Raw genomic sequence first — 18,256 nt, 5'->3', positions numbered from 1 at the left:
AAGATGAACAGAGGATATGTATCCACATTTGACCACTGTTTACTGTAGTTGAGCTCTTCATGTTAGAGATGTAGGTCTTAACACTGTTGTGAAGGCTCTAACTAAGACAGTGTAACCAGAGGTGTTCTGTTATTGGCTAAAGCCTTATCCGTTGGGCCACTGGGATTTTTAGTAAACCTCTAAACTGAATGCTGTAAATGTATCATTGCAGCTTATGGTTGTTTTTGTTTTTTGTTTTTTTTTTGCATACTTATTCTTCTATCTTCCTTAATTGTTACCACTAGCAGTACTGTCTTGCTTTGTAGTGGCACGGACAGTAATGCTAGTCTGGCCTGTGTGCCACCTAGTCAGTCCCATAGGAGCTTGTACAGGTCACAGATCCTAGTGCGGCTGAGCCCAGACGAAAGCTGCCTTTCCTGACTACATCTCATGTCCTTACAACCCAGCTAGATGGGTCAGATGCCAGAAAGGGTGATGTGTTGGTTGGTTGGTTATCCCTTGTCTGAAGTGCTTATGACCAGAAGTGTTTCATATTTGGATTTTGGAGTGCTTTTATAAACACAGTTAAACATTTGAGTTTAATATACTCATTAATTAAGACACTTTAGTCAGAGACTTGTTAAAAAAGCAAGTTGGCTTGTCAGAAAATAATTTCAAAGCCAGGCAGTGGTGGCACATGCCTTTAATTTCAGCACTCAAGAGGCAGAAGCAGATGGATCTCTGTGAGTTTTAGGCCAGCCTGCTCTACAAGAGCTAGTTCCAGGACAGCTAGGACTGTTACACAGAGAAACACTGTCTCAACCCCCCCTCCTCCAAATTCAAATGTTATGCCTGCATACCCCTTTCTCAATGAAAATATTTAGTATATGATACATTTCTGCATGTATATCATAAAAATGAAATTTGAATTGCATGTATTCTTAGGACCTTCAAAGTGCTTGGCTCATGGCTTAAAGGCTGCTGTGATGCCCTTATCGGCTTAGAGACCCAAACTAGCCCACCTTTATGATAAATTGTGGTATGGTAAAGCACCATGGGACAGTGTGGCTATTTTATCTGCGTTCCAGGTTTCATTAAAATGAAGTTTTTGGTGTTCAACCCTGGAATTTGGGAGTAGTTTTCAAGCGCTGTTTCTATAATTACTATCTTTCAATGTCACATTACAGAAAAATGTTTTCTTCTGTGTGGTGTTTGTTTGTTTTGGTCATTATTTAGTCTTTGGAAGAGCACAATGGGGAAAAACACAAATTGCAGTAGATAATACTCAGATTAGGGGAGTTTAGGGATGTGGACCACAGGAAGGAAATGGGCTGCGGGGTGGCTTGCCTATTTAGCTTGTGTCTGCTACTTGAGTGTTAAGGTAGCCCCAGGACAGCCCTTTCCGAGATGTAATTTGTGTACTATACCATTGACCCATTTGAAGGGCCTGTTTCTGTTCCTTCAGGGTTGTGTAACCTGTAGACGGAATTTTCCTATGCCGGTGGTTGCTCCCACATAATCACTTAGAAACTTAATATTAATTGTAAATGCTCAGCCGGTAGCTCAGGCTTGTTACTACATACTCTTACTTTTAAATTAACCCGTATTTCTTATCTCTTCTTTGTCACGTGGTTTGGTACCTTTTCTCAGAAAGCATGCCCATCTTGCTTCTCTAGGTGTCTGCTGGTGACACTTGACTCCACCCTTCTTCTTCCCAGCATTCTTAGTTTGGCTCTCCCACCTAACCTTACTTATTCAGCTGTTGGCCAATCGGCTTCTTTTATTAACCAATGACAGTCATACGTATTCACAGCGCACAGAAGGATTAACCCACAGCAGTACCCATCGTTACAGTAACTTTTAGACAGGAACCCCATTCTTTAGCAATCACTTTCGATTTTTTTCTTCCCAACCCTTCCAGCTCACGCGTTGCTGTTTGGCGCCCCTGCCACTAGAGGTGGGAAGGTACTGCCCACACATGCCAGGGCTGGGTGTGGCTGCTAGCAGGGAACATTTGGCAGCAGGAGGAGCCTCTGAGAATTTCAGTTCCTTGAGTTGGAAAGTCACAGTTTGCTTCTTTAAAACGAGTGTCTGAATCGGATTCCGCCTCTGAGTGGGCCCGGGAAATTAGCTTCTGTGCAGCTTTTATATCAGTGTTCCAGCACTTGGTTCTCACTTGCTCTCAGGGGAGCAGTCATACTGGGGCGGGAGGGCAGGGGCACAAATGTATTTTCTGCGTTTCTTAGAGAGCACCCTTAACTTAGGCTTTCATTGTGATGAATTCATGCAGTGCCAGGCAGCTCCTAATAGAAACCTGTAAAGGGCCACTTAACATTCTTTGTGCATCTATTACGGGTCCTTATTTTGTCCCCCGGGCGTGCAGTCTCGCTTCTATATTTACATCTTGGGTCATATTTTAGCTACGATTACAGTAATCTCTGTGAAGGACCATGATAAGGACATGAAAAAAAAATCCATGGCATCAAGGTTGATTTGCTTGGGCTGCCCAATGCATCCGTTTAGTCTGATGCTGTAAATAATTAATAAGTAAGGAAATCGTAAGCTCATTCACGATTTCCCAAGGTCAGAGGTGGAACTTTTTTTAAATTTTTCAAGCCAGGGTCTCATGTGTCCCCCAGGCTGGCCTCAGACTTACTTTGTTGCCGGTGATGATCTTGAACTTTGGATTCCCCTGCCTCTACCTCCAAAGTAGGTCCAGATGTACGTGTGATTATAGATGTACATCACCATACCTGGTTTCAAGATTAGAATTTCTTAAATGAAAGAAAGTCAGATTTAATTAAAGGAAAACTTGAAGCATAGTGACTTAGAAATTTTGTGTAACCATTAATGGTTTGTTTGGCTTTAGAAATTATCTATACCACCGTGCCATCTAACAAAGAGCCATGGAAGCATCATTTTAAAAGCAGTTTGTAGTGGAGTGGTGGTAGCGCACGCCTTTAATCCCAGCACTCAGGAAGCCGAGGCAGGTAGATCTCTCTGAGTTCTAGGCCAGCCTGATCTACAGAGCAAGTTTCAGATCAGCTAAGTCTATGCAGAGAACCCTGTCTTAAACCATCACCCCACCCCCAAAGAATCAGTTGTAAGTTATCTGCAACCTGATCATTTGCATTTTAGGTCATTTTTATATTAATATAATGGTTGTGTTACACCCATCAGGCTAGCTGACCGTTGAGCGCCTAGGATCCACATGTCTCCCCTTCCAGGGCTGGGGTTATAGGCACATACAGCCACGCCCAGCTTTTTATACAGGGGATTTGGATCCGTGTCCTCCAGCCTTCACAGAAGGTCCTCTTACCCGATGGACTCTCTCTCCAGCCGTGTTTCGATCATTCAGATCCAGCTTACTGTTTTGGAGCAGTCTTGCTTGCCCAGTTTACCCTCACCATGTCTGTAGATACAGATTGTGAGGAACAGATGCATGCCGTGTGTCCATTAGCATCTGCAGTCTGTGCTGCAAGTTGGTGTCTTCACATGGGCTCTGCAGAGCAACAGCCCAGGCTGCAGACTCAAAATAATTTCCCAAGTTTGCACTCGGGTTTCTTTATTTGTTTGGGGTGAGGTGTATGGCTTGTTCATCTCACCACTTAACTTGGTTGTTTTTTCCCCTTTTCTCTGATAAAAAATACCTTAACAAAAGCAGCTCCAGGGAAGAATAGGCTTATTTTTGCCCTCAGTTCAAAGTACAGTCCAATTTACTTGTGCCCCTGAAAATGTATTTTTTTTTTTTTTAGGGCTTGCGGCTGTGACTCAGTGGTAGAATGAGATGACCTGAATTCTGTTCCTAGCATTGAAAAATAAAACACTCACACACACACACACTGAGTAGCTCTTCTGAAGACATATTTATATATGTAGTGTATAAATATATGTAATGAAAAGAATGTATATCATGAAAACCAGCCTGCACAAGTTTTACAACCTCTGTCTGTAATGCTTTAGTTACACTCAGCTAAAAAGATTTTGTGTTTAAATGACACATAGCTCTCTGAATTTGGCAAGTCTTTCTTCAGTTATGCTATAAAGAGAAATAATGTGAATAGCTGCTAGAATAAAGGATGCTCTGGAAATTGATGCTGACCTCTTTGTTCACATTCCTGCAGCTACGATCAACGTGAATTCAGCCAATGATGGCTGGTTTGGCAGCTTGAAGGACAGCATTCAGCAGCAGCAGGGCGAAGCAGTCTGGGTCTCTGAAGGAAAGGTATGTGGCTTAGATTTGCTGCTGTGAGGTGAGAGTCTGTGCTCCCCGATGCTTCCTCCAGAGGGCAGTGAATGTAGTGAACCATGGGGCGAGAGGGATTCAACGTGTTCTTCCAGTCGGAAGCTTTCTAGTTCTCCAGCAAAGCAATAAAACCAAGGGACTTTGCAAGGCAGAGCCTGATGAGTGCTGACCTACATTCACTTCCCCTCTGCTTTTAATGTAGCGACTAGAACTGCCTTCCAAGTCTCTAATCAGAGCTTACAAGTTCTCATTCCTAATGCCACACCGCACTCAGGACATGGGAAACTCGGAGTGGAGATGAGAGGCAGGGTTGAGAACCATGGGGGAATACAGTTTTGAAGGATACCAAGAGAAACAGCTGGAATTATGGGCTTAGTAAAGAGGTCGCTGGAGAATCCATTCTGACTCTGAGTTTGAAAACAATAGTGCTCTTTCCTAGCCCTCTCAGGTTGGATAGCATCTAAATCTATAGCGATACTGAACACACTGGTGTGCTGTGGGAATGAAAGTCGAGAACCTGGGGTCCCTTTCATTCTAGGAACCTTTATTCCAGCTAGATTGAAGGAGCTGGTGATCCTTACAATGATTTTTTTTGGTGAAATGGACTGTCTCACTCCTTGAGACCTAGATGTTTACTTGACGAATCTAGCATCTGCCAAATGCTCGTAGTCTCTACAACTCTCTGGAGAGGACAAGTTGAGAAGGATATAGTTTTTGTCTGTAAGGTTCTGAGAATATTTTTTTCTCTGGTCCTGGGAATTGAACCCAGCTACCCCTGAGAAACATCCGACCCTGGATGGGAGAGTCTTGGAAATGAGTAGAAACATGTATATCATGAGGTGGAGACAGGAACCAGCAGGAAAGCTGGAAAGAGGCTGATCCTGGAAGATCAGCCAAACAAGCTTGGCTCAGCTGGCTTACAGTAAGGATAGACCAGAGGGTCTTCAGTGTATGTGTCCCTGTGCAGAAATTAACCCAGCATCAGCATCTCAAAGCCAAGCGATAGCAGGAAACAAAAGGCCCCTTCCCCTGCTGGCGCGTGTCAAGGTTTCCAGCACTTGGCTCAGCACTCAGGACTTTTCTCGAGTCCCCACTCCCAGGATCCATGCCAGCTCCCACTCACCCTTCAAAACAAATTCCTCTAGATGGAAGGGATGGATGATGACCCCGAAGACCGCATGTCCTACTTAACCGCCATGGGCGCGGACTATCTGAGTTGTGACAGCCGTCTCATCAGTGACTTTGAAGATACCGACGGCGAGGGAGGCGCCTACACTGACAATGAGCTGGATGAGCCAGCCGAGGAGCCGCTGGTGTCTTCCATCACCCGCTCCTCGGAGCCGGTGCAGCACGAGGAGGTGAGGCGAGGCACCGCTGGCTGCAGGCTGTGCGGCCACGCGCAGGAACAGTCTTAACTGAGGGTGCTGGAGAACGCATCCTCCACAGGATCATAGCAGAGGGTTGCTAGGAAGGCCCACTGCGAGCCAGGGCCTCCATGGTTGTGGCTGTGGTCCACGGAAAGTGGAGCCAGAACGTGGCATTGGAGAAGGTTGAGCGGTGTCCTTCGCCACTCTGTTGCCCTCGGGGGCGATGCATAAATATCGGCTTTATGTGCCAACTGTCCAAATTACAGATGGAACTGGATGAATACATTATTGCTGTATTTGCTTGTAACCTTTGATTAGGCCTCTCACTGTACTCTTAGGAGCCCTGCTTTTCTTCTCCCCTTGACCTTTAACCTCCTAATGTGACCAGAGTTCCTAAGTGTTTCCCCATCAGTTTCCTTCTCTCTGTATTTCAGTTTTTAAATGGACTTTATACATCTGATCAGATGCACTGTGTATCCGCTGGTTTAGCTTACACAGTCCTACAAACTATCAGTGGGCACTGATTTAGGCTGGAGCGATTATTAATTGGACTTCAGAGAATTGGAATGATGATCTTTGTGGACAAGATTGTCTGAGCGCATTTGTAGGATAATTGTTATGGGTTACCCTTTAGCAGGTTAACTCATTCCAATAAATGATTAGTGAGATAGTAGTGCCCCCAAAATAAATAACTAGCTTAACACACATACACACACACACACACACACACACACACAACTATTAAGATACAGTAGACAAATAGGAGGGGGGGCTATTAATATACAATAGACAAGTGATAAAGAGTGAGTTACTACCTTTAGATACAGAAAGAGCTAATGCTTAGGAATACTGGTAGTGACCCAGACCTTTAGACTTGAAGAGTATTTGTTTTTTTCTTTCTTCCTTTGTACTTAGCCAGTTTACTGAAGTCTGTCCTGAGCTTTCTCTAGCGAAGGATGGCGGTTGGCATCTCTTTGCAGTGGGAGAGCGCTGCATTGCCTAGACAGGGTCTACGTTTCCTCAAGTGTTCAGAAATCCAGCAGAGCGGAGTGCTGCCTTCTCTCTGCGTGGATGCTCTTGGTGTGAATGAACCTTTATGTTTTGTAGAGCATGAGGAAATCCAGCCCAGAGCCACGAGCTCAGATGAGGCGGGCTGCTAGCAGAGACCAACTTAGGGATGGTAGTCCGCCCCCAGCATTCAAGCCAGAGCCGCCCAAGGTATGTAGCTGGGAAGCCCAGGATGGGAAGGAGGAGGACACAGGTGCCAGGGGACACGCACAGTGAGACGATGTTGGCGTTACCGTGTGCTCTGTGAAAACCAGGGCTGTGTGAGAGACAGGCCCGAAAAACAACATTAGGAAAGTGTGTGATTTTAGGGATCACAGAGAATAAGAGTTATTTCATTTATTTACTTATTACTAATTTATTTGATTTTTGTTTTTTTGTAAAAAAGTGAACTGTGGTCAAGGGCCGCATGCTACAATCAGGATGTTTTCCATTTTCTATCCAGCAAAAGTTAATACACAGTCTAATGTGATTGCCCCAGAGGAGGTGGTCTGTTGAGCAGAACAGGCATTGCAGTGGTGCAGAACGCCTCTCACTACAAACAAAAGCATCTTAATTTATTGAATTAATAAAGTATTATCTAGAATAGAATCAACCTAAGGGCCCCACGGTGTGTGGTTTGTTGCCCCAGATCACAATCGTCCTCTAACAATGGACTTTTCCGTATTGCTCAGTGAATTTTTTTGTAACTCAGTCATTTAGATGAGAAGAAAATGGTGGCTGTGTAAGCTGTCAGCCGTAATTAGTGACCTTACATAATGCGGCGCCGCAGACCTGCAGCAGGGCTAGGATTGACCCTGAAGGAACAGTGGCCCCTCACGTGTCGCTCTGCCTAGCTCACCCCACCCGAGCTCAGGGTCACTGCCCCACAGCCAAGCACAGGTCTCACTTTTTGGCCCAGGCTCCTACCCTCCATGTAGCTTGACCTCAGAAAAACTTACTTTTGATGTCTTCTGAGGTCTTCTGTGAGATTCCAATCATCTCTGCTATGAAATTACGCGGGCCTGTTCTACCTCTAGCTCTCGCTGGCTGCCCCACCTCTGCCAGCAAGCACCTCTGTCATCCTCAGGCAGGGCTCAAGGTGCCTAGTCAGAGGCTGTTGTTGACCCTGTCATATTTGGTTCTTTGTAAAGATGGTTATGTTGCCCACCTTTGGAAACTGATCAGGAAACACAATATATTAAATCACTAATGTAGTTATGAAAATAAGCTGAAAGCCCACGGTCATAAGGCACGATACTGCTCTTTCCAGGCCAGAAGCCAGAACAGAGAAGAATCCTACGACTACTCCAAGGCGAACCCCTCTGCCGTGGCTGGCAGTGAAATCTCGGGGGGATCTACCAAAGGGTGTCCTCCGCCTGTTGCAGTGAAACCTACTTTCGGGCGATCCATCCTGAAGCCTTCCACTCCCGTCCCTGCGCCCGAGAGTGAAGAGGTGGGAGAGAGCACCGAGGAGCAGGAAGATGCTCCCAGGTCAGTCCTGGGCAGAGTGAAAATATTCGAGAAGATGGACCACAAGGCAAAATTACAGAGGATGCAGGAGCTCCAAGAAGCGCAGAACGCGAGGGTAAGTGTTCTAAACAACCCGAGCATCTTAGCGTCCCCCAGGAAGAGTTTTCAAGACATCCGCGCTCAGTGTAGCGGCACATAACCCTTTTCCCAGCGCCGGAATCACGCCGGGAAGTCATCTGCACAGTTCTGTGTGCCGTTTTCAGATGGCCTGCCGACAGCATTTCCTTTTTGCTTCCAATCAAGAAAGCCTAACAGAGCCAGGTGTGGTGGCGCACACCTTTAATCCCAGCACTTGGGAGGCAGAAGCAGGTGGATCTCTGTGAGCTTGAGGCCAACATGAGTATAGTCTACAAAGTGAGTTCCAGGACAGTCAGGGTTATACAGAGATACCCTGTCTTAGAAAACAAACACAAGCCAAAAAAAAAAAGAAAGGAAGGAAGGAAGGAAGGAAGGAAGGAAGGAAGGAAGGAAGGAAGGAAGAAAAGGAAACCCCAACAGTCCATGTTTGCAAGCTTCAGTTCTCCGTGGTTCAGATCTGTGTGTCCTGGTCTGGGGGATAGAGAGTGAGAGTCAGTGTCCCTCAGGAGTTATTTTGCTGGACCGTGGCTGTGGGGTCCACAAGTCTCTCATAATGTTCCCAGATTGGCCATAGGATATTAGCGGCCATTGGGCCTGTAGGCTGTAGGTTTCTTTAAGCTGTTCGAAGTTTTGAAATGCACATGAAGCATTTCGGTATCAAAGAAATTGAGTGATGCCAGACATGGGAGCCCCACGGTCATCCATCAGCGTGGAGACAGGTGACACAGTGAGAACTTCCCTCAAAACGGGGGGACAGAGACAAGGCCCGCTTTTCCTCACCCACCCACCCCTCCATTTCTTGAGACCTTGCTGATGTCGCCCAGGGTGACAGGCACAGGACATGCTCCAGCTTCAGTCTCCTGAGTAGCTGGACTAAAAGTCCTACTGTACATAAAAGTTAACATTTTGGCCTTCTTTAAGTGGGCGGCTCAGTGGCGTCAAATCGCTTTCCTTAGTGTACTAACTACTCAGGGCTGCCCATGCGTCGGTCCTCACCATTTGACACGTCCCATGGGACTCCACCCAGCCATGGAAACAGGCTCCCATCTCTTTCTTTGCCTGGAAATGGACTGGGAGAAAAGGTGGTAGGATGTGGGGTTAGGTAGGGTCTGCAGGTGACCAGGAAGAGAACCATACGGTCACCCGTTCTCTCCTTCTGTGTCCTGACTACCACAGATTGAAATTGCTCAGAAGCACCCTGACATCTATGCGGTTCCTATCAAAGCCCCCAAGCCAGATGCCGGCCTGCCCCCGCACCTGAGGTAAGGGCTGTTCTGCGGCTGGAGGCCAGGGGAGGAGGCTTCTCCAGCATTTGGATTGGAGTTTGCCCTACCCACATGACAGAGCCCTGAGAGAATTCCCTTCCCAGGCTGTCAGTCAAAACTGACTAACTATTAAGATTACAGAAACCAAACGCCAAGCAGAGGCAGGTGGATCTCTCTGAGTGCCAGGACAGCCAGCAGGGCTATGTAGAGAGATCCTGTCCCAAAGAATCAGAAGTGCCTGGTCACTTGCCTTGTGTGCCCAAAGCTCTCTGGCACACTGGAGCCTTATATTGTGTTAGGAGGGCACACGAGTGTAATTTTTAGGACTTAGTCTTCTTTTGTCACTAGTGTTTACTCTTTGTCACCAATGTTTACTGGCTCTTAGCCACGCTGCTTAATTCCTTCGTATCACGTACACCATCAGGCTACTTGTGCCAAACTAGGTCTGAAGGACTGACGGGCCGTATCCTCCTCTGTTGTTTCCTACTTCTGGAAGCTTGAGTCTTGTTTTAAAGCCCTGAAAAGTGGAGGGCACGAAGATCACTATTGGAATGCCAACACAGTTGACCAAGTTGGTCTTGACAGAGGAAACTTGGTGTAATTGGTTTGGCTCCGGGAGAGAACTCTACTGAGTGAGGCTGGAGTCGGGAGCACAGGAATGCAACGGGTACAGCCTTCTCTGTTAGTTCAGACAACGTATAGCTGCCCAAATAGGGCTCGGCCTTGATACGAACCATATCTCTTCTGTTCTCACCCCGTGAACCTGAAGAGACTAGCAGTGCCCTGGCTGGTGGTAGAATGCTCAGGAAATGATCAGCCTGCTGGGCTCATAGCTTCAGTGGCCCTGTGAGCAGCTGGACGATGCGGGCTGTATGTGATACCCCCATTTTGTTAGTTCTAGACCTCCAGAGCCACAGAAAGCTCCGTCCAGACTTTACCAGGACACCAGCTATGGCAGTGACCAGGAGGAAGAGGAATACCGCCAGCAGTTGGCGGCGCACTCAAAGCGGGGTTACTACAGCCAGCCCTCCCGGTACCGAGACACGGAACTGTAGATGGCTGCGCATGAACTCCTGGGAGGCCAGCCTGGAGATCTCCAGCTAAAGTGCACTGCAGAGATATGGTGGGGACCCAGGCGACAGACAGCACGGATTATCAACTGGAGGCTCTGTGTGTGGGACTGGGGTAGAGCCGATTATGACTTTTTGCTCAGAATGAAGAGAAAAGAGAAACACTACAGTCTTGACACTGTTACTTGCTTTGGTGTGGACCAAAATCTGTATTAATCTCTCTGTATTTTTAATATGTATATTAAGGAGCAATAACTATTTTTCCTCATTCATAGATGCCTTCCAACATTGCTTCAGTGTGAGGCAAGTATGAAAAAGGAGTTAAAAAAAAGTACTCTGCCTCAAACAAAATTCAGAAGTATTTTATTACAACTCCCGAAGTGCCTTTGACAAGATGTGTCTTAAGTTTTCTTTCCTGAAGCTTACGCAAAGCTAAAACTTTATTTTGACTAAGTTTTTATACCAGTTTTGCAGCTATAACTGTCCCTCTGCATCATGCCATCTTTTCAGGGTGTTGTCTTTATAGTATTTCCCAGAAATTCTGACTGTACATAGGATGGCTGCACTTGGGAGTTTGTCAGCTACATAGCTCGGAGGCCAGGAAGTTAGTCTAGAGTTTTTTCCTGTTGTTTGTTTGTTTAAAACCATGTGCTCCACAGGCAGATACTTGAGAAAAGGGTATTTTATTTCCTTTATATCAGTGTATGTACTGACATCAAGCGATTTTATAATTTAATAAAAAGGAGTACATGATAGTCAAGAATGAGATTTGTGGTGAATTTCTATACGCCTTCCTTTTGGAGCAGTGTTCAGATGGAGCCCAGGGTCCTCGTGTGTGCAGAGGGATGCTCCACCACTGAACCCCTGGCCTTGTTGATTTATTTTAGTTAAAATTCTTTAAAATACTTAAAAAAGTGTGTGTGAATGTTTTTCCTGTGTGCATCTATGTGCATTGCATGTATGCCTGGTGCCTACAGAGGTCAGAGGCTACCGAATCCCCCTGGAACTGGAGTTAGGGATGGGTTGTGAGCCGCCATGTGGGTGCTGGGACTCCGCACTGGGTTCTGTACAAGAACAAGTGCTCGAAGGCACTGAGCTAACTGTAGAACTTGCTCATCTTTGAACGTTGGGAAATGGAGTCACATGAAGAATAAAATAAGTTACTCCAACACAGCCGTGATCATTTTTGGGGTGTTTCCTCCGGTTACTTATTCGTACATGTCTGTTGCGTGTCTGTGAGATGTTGGAGACCAGCCTTGAATCCTTACGTTCCAGGGTAGGAGCGTGAGGATTAGAATTATTAAACAAAAGGAACAGAGATGTGAGAGAAATAAGAGACAGAAACACAGAACGGCATTGGGAGGAACATTTAGTGAATACTGAATACCACTGCGTTTATTTTCCACACGCTTATATGCTTCACTCCAAAAGGGGTCGGGGAGGCAACAGGCCTCGTTAACATGATACGAGGAATAGACTTGAATTCTCCCACCTTTGGTTCAGCTGGAGCCCATCCTCCTCTATACCCAAAACACTGATTAACCACACCCTAGGTCAGAAGCTCTTGATTGTAGCCATATCCGTTGTCAGAAACTTTGAAAGAGCAAAAATCAGCTCACCGTCTCTGACTGCCAGTCGGGGTGGGACAGGACTCAGCGTCTGTGGGCCCCACAGGTAGAGATCCCTGAAGCCGTGCTGGCTTTGCACTCTGTCCTCTAGTCTCTCTGCTTCCCGTTTTATCAAGAGTGGTCCTCCCACACAGGGAAGCACGCCACATGCCCATCGTGACCAACCACTGCAGCCTAATCTTGCCCGTGTGCGTCATAAGTGAACCCTTGCCCACTGACTGTTTCGACGATGTCCATGCTTTCTCCTCTTACGTTAGCTGACCCTCTTTTATCTCAGCCGTGCCCTGTGCGCCAGCCGCCATCACCTCAGCCCTCTCCTGCGGGGAGATTCTCGGAAGTGGAGTTGGAAAGAGGAAGGAGTGGGGCATTTTTAGGCTTATCTTGACTACTAAGTTGCTTCCTAGAAAAGCTCATCTGGGTTCACATTCACTCTTGAAAGAATAAAATAGGTGTGAAATATAAATGCAGCACTTTAGGAACTTGAGCTCAGATGAATCAAAGGCACACTGGGTTTGGGAGAGGAAGACTGGAGAGGGCAGGCTCCGTCAAGCGTCCTTTGTGTTGTGATAGACGTGTCAATGGTGAGCTTAAGCATCCGTGGTGTTAAAACTGGGGCTTAGTGGGTTATGCTCTAAACGTGGCCTTTTTCATGCCTGTCAGCCCCTGCGACTCCAAGCCGTTGATTGTTGCAGCTTGAATTTCTGAGCAGCCTCAAGTCCTCGGCACTGACTAAAAGCTGCTCATTCCATTAGTAAAAAGCCACCGTTTGTGAACAGATGAAAATGTACACTGCTTAAATCCGGGATGACTCACTGTTCCTTCCTCCTTTAAATACAGGAACAAGCTGTTCGGGAAACCCATTTTGAGGTGAGGAGGTTCCCCTGTAGGCACTGCCACAGGCTAGCATCCGATGCGTTAGGTAGTGTAGATAGTGTGTCTGGTCCCCGCAATGGCCATCAGTGCCCAGTGACCACCAGCGTGACTACTTCCTATCCATCTCCTGCTTTGTTCTGGGGTGGACACAGAGCGCTCCCTATAGTCTCCTAGAGTCGTGAAAAAAAATCAGTGCTAGGCAGATGTAGAAAGGAGAGAGGAAAATGAGAGATTGGGGAAGGGAACTTTGAATGAGGATGGCGGTCACCCTGCTGTAGCGCTCTATAGGTCTCAGGGACAGAGATGGGGATGGGGGGAGCAGGTGAAGAATTTTCTTCACTGTTTCTATTCTGTGAGTTCCCATGTGTCCACTATATACAAGGGTGGGTAGGTGGATGGGGCTTTTTCTTTTCTTTTTTTTTTTTTAAGTCATTTTGTCTTTTGAAACTAATCTCACTATGTAGTCCAAGCTGTTCTAAAATGTCGAGCCTCCTGCCTCAGCCTCCTGAGCGCTGGGGTTCAAGGCATGTACCACTGTGGCTGGCTTGGGAGGTCAGTTTCTCACTGTGTTCTTTTATGGGGAACAGTAGCACAATTTCCAAAGACCACTCAGAAGTTCTTGGAGAAGGGACCTTAAATGGGTGAAAGAGCACTCTTGTAGTCTGGCTCTGGCCTGAGCTCGCGTCTGTCTGGGATGCGAGGCTGGGAAGGAAGATCTCTACTGGAATAAGTGATCCTAGAAGATAGGGGTTGAGTTCTGAGAGCAGATGTCTCTCTGAGAAGAGAGTGGGGTGATTCTGTTCTGGAGGAAACTTGGTGAGGGCTGGTTCTTGGCAGGCAATTCCTGTAATCCTTCCTTAATTCATGTCGGGCTATTCCTTCCTGCCTTAATTGCCTGCTCTCTGTGTCCCTGCCATTCGAAACAGTTCCATTAGGGACCGCAAGATGGGTAGAAGGGCTTTGCTAAAGATCTGTGGGAAACACTGACACATGGCCCACCCGCATTAGCAGCTGGGGAGAAAAGAATTACTGCAGGTCAGAGTGGTCGGCTGTAAATGGGAGATGCTGGGCTCAGAACGCTTTCCGGAGGACAGCCAGTGTGTCTTTAAGTCCAACTGAAGAGTATGAGTCTCTGAGCAACTCTAGCTTGTAGGTGATTCTACCTAAGGGTATTTAAAAATAGCAGGGGGCTGGGTATAGTGGGTGTGGTGGTTAGCGTGGGCAGCTTGACAGAATCTAGAATCACTGGGGAGATGGGCTGCCGGTGTTCCTGTGGGACTCGTTGGGGAGATGGGCTGCCATTGTTCCTGTGGGGGACCTTGGGGAGATGGGCTACTGGGTGTTCCTGTGGGGACCGTATCTTGATTGTGTTAATCATGGTAGGAATATCTGCCCACTGTGGATGGTCCCATTACCTGGCTCGGCTCCTGGGCTGTATGGAGGCCAGGTGAATGCTCTCAGGATTTCTGTTTCCTGGTTGTGGGTGTCATGTGACCAGCTGCTTCAAGCTCCCTTTGCCTTGAAGTCGCCTCCGCGATGGACCTGTGAGCCAGAATAAACCTTTCTCCCTAAGGTGCGTTTGTCTGAACATTTTACCACAACAACTGGATAAGTGGAGGCATAGGCTTGTGATCCTGAGCACAGGAGACAGAGGCCGAAGGATGACCCGAGACTGAGGTCAGTGTGAATTACACGGAGGTCCAGGATTCCTAGGGTTGCATAGTGAAACGATCTTGAAACAGAAGGAAAAGAAGTTTCTTTTACACCTGTACATATATGGGTGTTTTATTCTGTGTAAGGTGGCAGATTCGAAGTTCTCATTCTCTTCAAGTGATGACCTACTTTATTGACTTAGGTGACTGGATTAAATTTGTCCCTCTGTCCCTTCTCCACAGCCACAATTTCAGTTGTGGAGCAGGCAGAGTCATCTGACGTGGACAGAGATCATCTTTGCTGGGAAGATACTGGGACCTAGAGCCATGGCAGTCAGGTTTCATGCTATAATCAGTGGACCGTTGCTCTTGGGACAGTGCTAAGGCCTTGCATCATGCAGGGAGAGAACACAAAGGCGAAACAATGCTGCTGTCCTCAAGTCCAGGGAGCAAGAGTGAGGTGGGGGCAGGAATTGCATAGTCTCCTTTGAGGTCATGACTCCTGTGATTTAAAGCCTTCCTACTAGGACCCACCTTTCAAAGGATCCACTGTTGGCTGAGGCAGCTCGTTGGTTTCCCAGCTGTCCAGACCGAAATAACCACACAGAAACTGTTATTGTTACAACACTGCTTGGCCTATTAGCTCACGCTTCTTATTGGCTAGCTCTTATATCTTAAACTAACCCATTTCTATTAATCAGTGTATTACCACATGGTTGTGGCCTACCAGTAAGGTTCTGTCAGGTATCAGGTGTCTGTCTCCTGAGGCGTCTACGTGGCTTTTCTCTGACCCTGTCTACTCTTGCTATGTCTCTTCCAGTCTGACTATATTCTGTCCTGTCATAGGCCCAGACTGCTTCTTTATTCACCAGTGGCATTCACAGTATACAGAGAGGAATCCCACATCAATCCACCAACTCCCAACAGTTGGAATGGAACTGTCTCAGGTGATGCAGCTGACTCAATCCAGATCAGAACACCTGTGTGTATGGAAAATAACAAGCTGTTTTAAAGCCTCTGAGTTCTGTGGTGTTATGCAACAATAGCCCACAAGATTCCCCAGGTTTTTTTTTCCTACAAAACTCCTTTATGTTCAGATGCATAAGAATGCTGAAACCCAGCACACTTCTGGCTTTCTGTTTTTCTATCTTCTGTGAAAATCTTTCTTCTAATCTTGGTCATCAACTTGACACAGTTGGGAAGAGGGAATCTCAATTAAAGATTTGCCTCTACCAGGTTTGCCTGTGCATGTGTTCTTGATTGATGAGTCATGTGGGAGGGTCCAGCCTGCTGTGGGCGTGGCTACTCCTGGGCAGGTGGTCCTGGGTTGTATGAGCAAGCTGGCTTATACACAAGGAAGCACAAAGGAAGCAGAAGATCCTTCATGGACGCGGTCTCAGTTCCTGCTTCCAGGTTCCTGCCTTGAGCTTCTGTGGCCGGTGACAGGTAAGCTGAAATTAACCCTTTCCTCCCCAAGGTGCTTTTGGTTAGTGTGTTCATCACAGTAATAGAAAGCAAAGTAGGACATTACTGTTTACCCTTCTAGGCTGAGCACATTCTAGCACAGCTTCTCTGATTTCCCCAATCAAACTTAGCATCAGCTTTTCCAGAAATCTCCACGGCTCTTCATCTCTGCCCATCTATGCACACTAGACTACTACATATATGTGGCATTCACTCCAACAGACATACTGTATATATATATCTGGAGAGAGACGGTTGAGTAGTTAAGAACATGTACTGCCTTTAGAGGGCCTGAGTTCAGGTCCCGGAACCTACGTTGGGTTGCTCACAATGGCCTGTAACTCCAGCTCCAGTAGTTATACAATTTAGCATTTATTTGCGCAGACACACACATAAATAAATATAATAAAGATTAGTCAAAATGAAATTCTCTTCTCATCAATCATAGATCCATTCCCCACCTGTTTCTGTTTCCACTGAGGCCAGTGCCCCTGTATTTGCTTTCATGGTTGACCTGTTTGAGGGAAAGACGCGTGAGTAATTAGGAAGTGTCCCTCGTGGTTTGAACACTTGTTCCCTAGTCGGTGGCAGTATTCGGGGAGGTGGAAATTTTAGGAGGGGTAAGATCCAGCTGGTCACTGGATACTCTTGGGAGTTGCATCCTCCTGACCTCTTTCTGCATCCTACCTTTTGTCCTTCTGCCCTGGAGAGAGGTTCCTCCAACACACAATCACAGAAGGCGAAGAGCTAGCCCTCTGAAATCATGAGTCAAAATACATAATTCTTCCATTATGTGATTTCTGTTTAGTCTTTGGTCAGAATTATGAGAAATAAAAACCTAAATAATCCAGAGGAAAGCAAATACTGCACTAAGCTTGCAACATTGTGTTCACGTCAACCTCATCAGTGACACTGTAGTGATCCATGCAAGACAGTAATTGACAGCCATGCTGATTAAGTCAATTCAAAGTTTTGAGTTCTTTTCATTGATAGCCAGACCTAGAGTGGATGTAGGCCTATGAAGTCTCTTGGTTCCCAAGCTCAGAGACATAGTCAAAAGCCACAAAGACCACAATTTACATCAAAGTTAGATGTGGGTTAGAGTAACCTTGACATGTTCATTCCTGGCAGAGAATCGTAATTATTTTAGACATAAGATGCCAACAGTTTTTTACTTGTATTTTTTTCTAGTTAGTTTAATTATTTTGGTTGATACATCTGGTCCACGGTCAAGGCCATGAAAATGTCAAATGTGCCATGAAGGCAGATGCGACCATTGCAGGGAGGTTAGAGGCCTGAGAACTGTCTAATCAGACACAAAATTGAGTCACGATAGGACCCTGTTACCATAGTCATTTCAACGCCAGTGAACGACCTGGAAACAGTTTGATGAAGATGTGGAGGAAAACTCTTCTCGTGTTCTGGGAGAGGTGGCGTGTGCCAGAATCCCAGTCCTGGGGAGGCTACCAGGAGGACTGCTTGTTTTAGACCAGCCTGGGCTATAAAATGACCTTATAAAAAGTAAATAACAGCCATAAAGTTAGTATGACCAGGGAAAGACTGGCTAGTGTGTAGGGTTAGAATTCTCTTTCAGCAATAAACTGGGCATGTCTAAGATTTTTTTACTCGGTTTATTATGAGGAGAACTGTGATATGTTAAGAGAGTAGAAAGAACACAGAAGAGCTAAATAAGATAAGTCATTTAGTTAGGATTATTGGCATTTGGGTGTGGGAGAGATGGCTCAGCAGTAAAGAAGACTTGCTGTTCTTGTGGAGGACCCAGGTTCCATTCCCAGCACCCATGTGGCAGCTCATAAATACCCATAATGCAGTTCCTGGGGATTTGTCTGACTTCTTCTGACCTCTGTCAACATCAGGCACTCTTGAGTTAGTGCACATACATACATGTAGGCAAAACACTGATACACAAGGTAAATCTTTAAAAAGAGAACAGAAAAATATTGGCATATGAACTCTGAGGTACATACAACATTGCTTGATGTCCTGCGGTGCAGCAAATGAAGACCTTTGTAAGTATCTTTTCCACCAGATAGAAA

General features: G+C 46.3%; 1 protein-coding gene across 8 annotated transcripts in view; it reads left to right on the top strand.

Annotated features, from left to right (window-relative positions):
* The window catches only part of Tjp2 (tight junction protein 2), a 117,505-nt gene extending 106,160 nt beyond the window's left edge, over positions 1-11,345 (top strand). For 6 of the 8 annotated variants that reach the window (XM_050158897.1, XM_050158888.1, XM_050158878.1 and 3 more), the window contains 6 exons: positions 4,104-4,204; positions 5,371-5,583; positions 6,700-6,810; positions 7,910-8,224; positions 9,424-9,509; positions 10,408-11,345. In XM_050158897.1, coding sequence (XP_050014854.1) covers positions 4,104-4,204; positions 5,371-5,583; positions 6,700-6,810; positions 7,910-8,224; positions 9,424-9,509; positions 10,408-10,567 — 986 coding nt within the window. In that variant the 3' untranslated portion in view covers positions 10,568-11,345. The remainder of the gene's footprint in view (positions 1-4,103; positions 4,205-5,370; positions 5,584-6,699; positions 6,811-7,909; positions 8,225-9,423; positions 9,510-10,407) is intronic. The other 2 variants (XM_050158924.1, XM_050158914.1) reach the window with 1 other exon arrangement.
* Positions 11,346-18,256: the final 6,911 nt, after the last annotated feature.

Source organism: Alexandromys fortis, unplaced genomic scaffold (genome assembly GCF_014885135.2).
Source record: "Alexandromys fortis isolate MF-2015 unplaced genomic scaffold, M_Fortis_MF-2015_v1.1 scaffold_10, whole genome shotgun sequence".
NCBI classification, from domain to species: Eukaryota; Metazoa; Chordata; class Mammalia; order Rodentia; family Cricetidae; genus Alexandromys; species Alexandromys fortis.
Note: the sequence above shows the minus strand (reverse complement) of the source record. Positions and strands in the feature narration are given on the sequence as shown.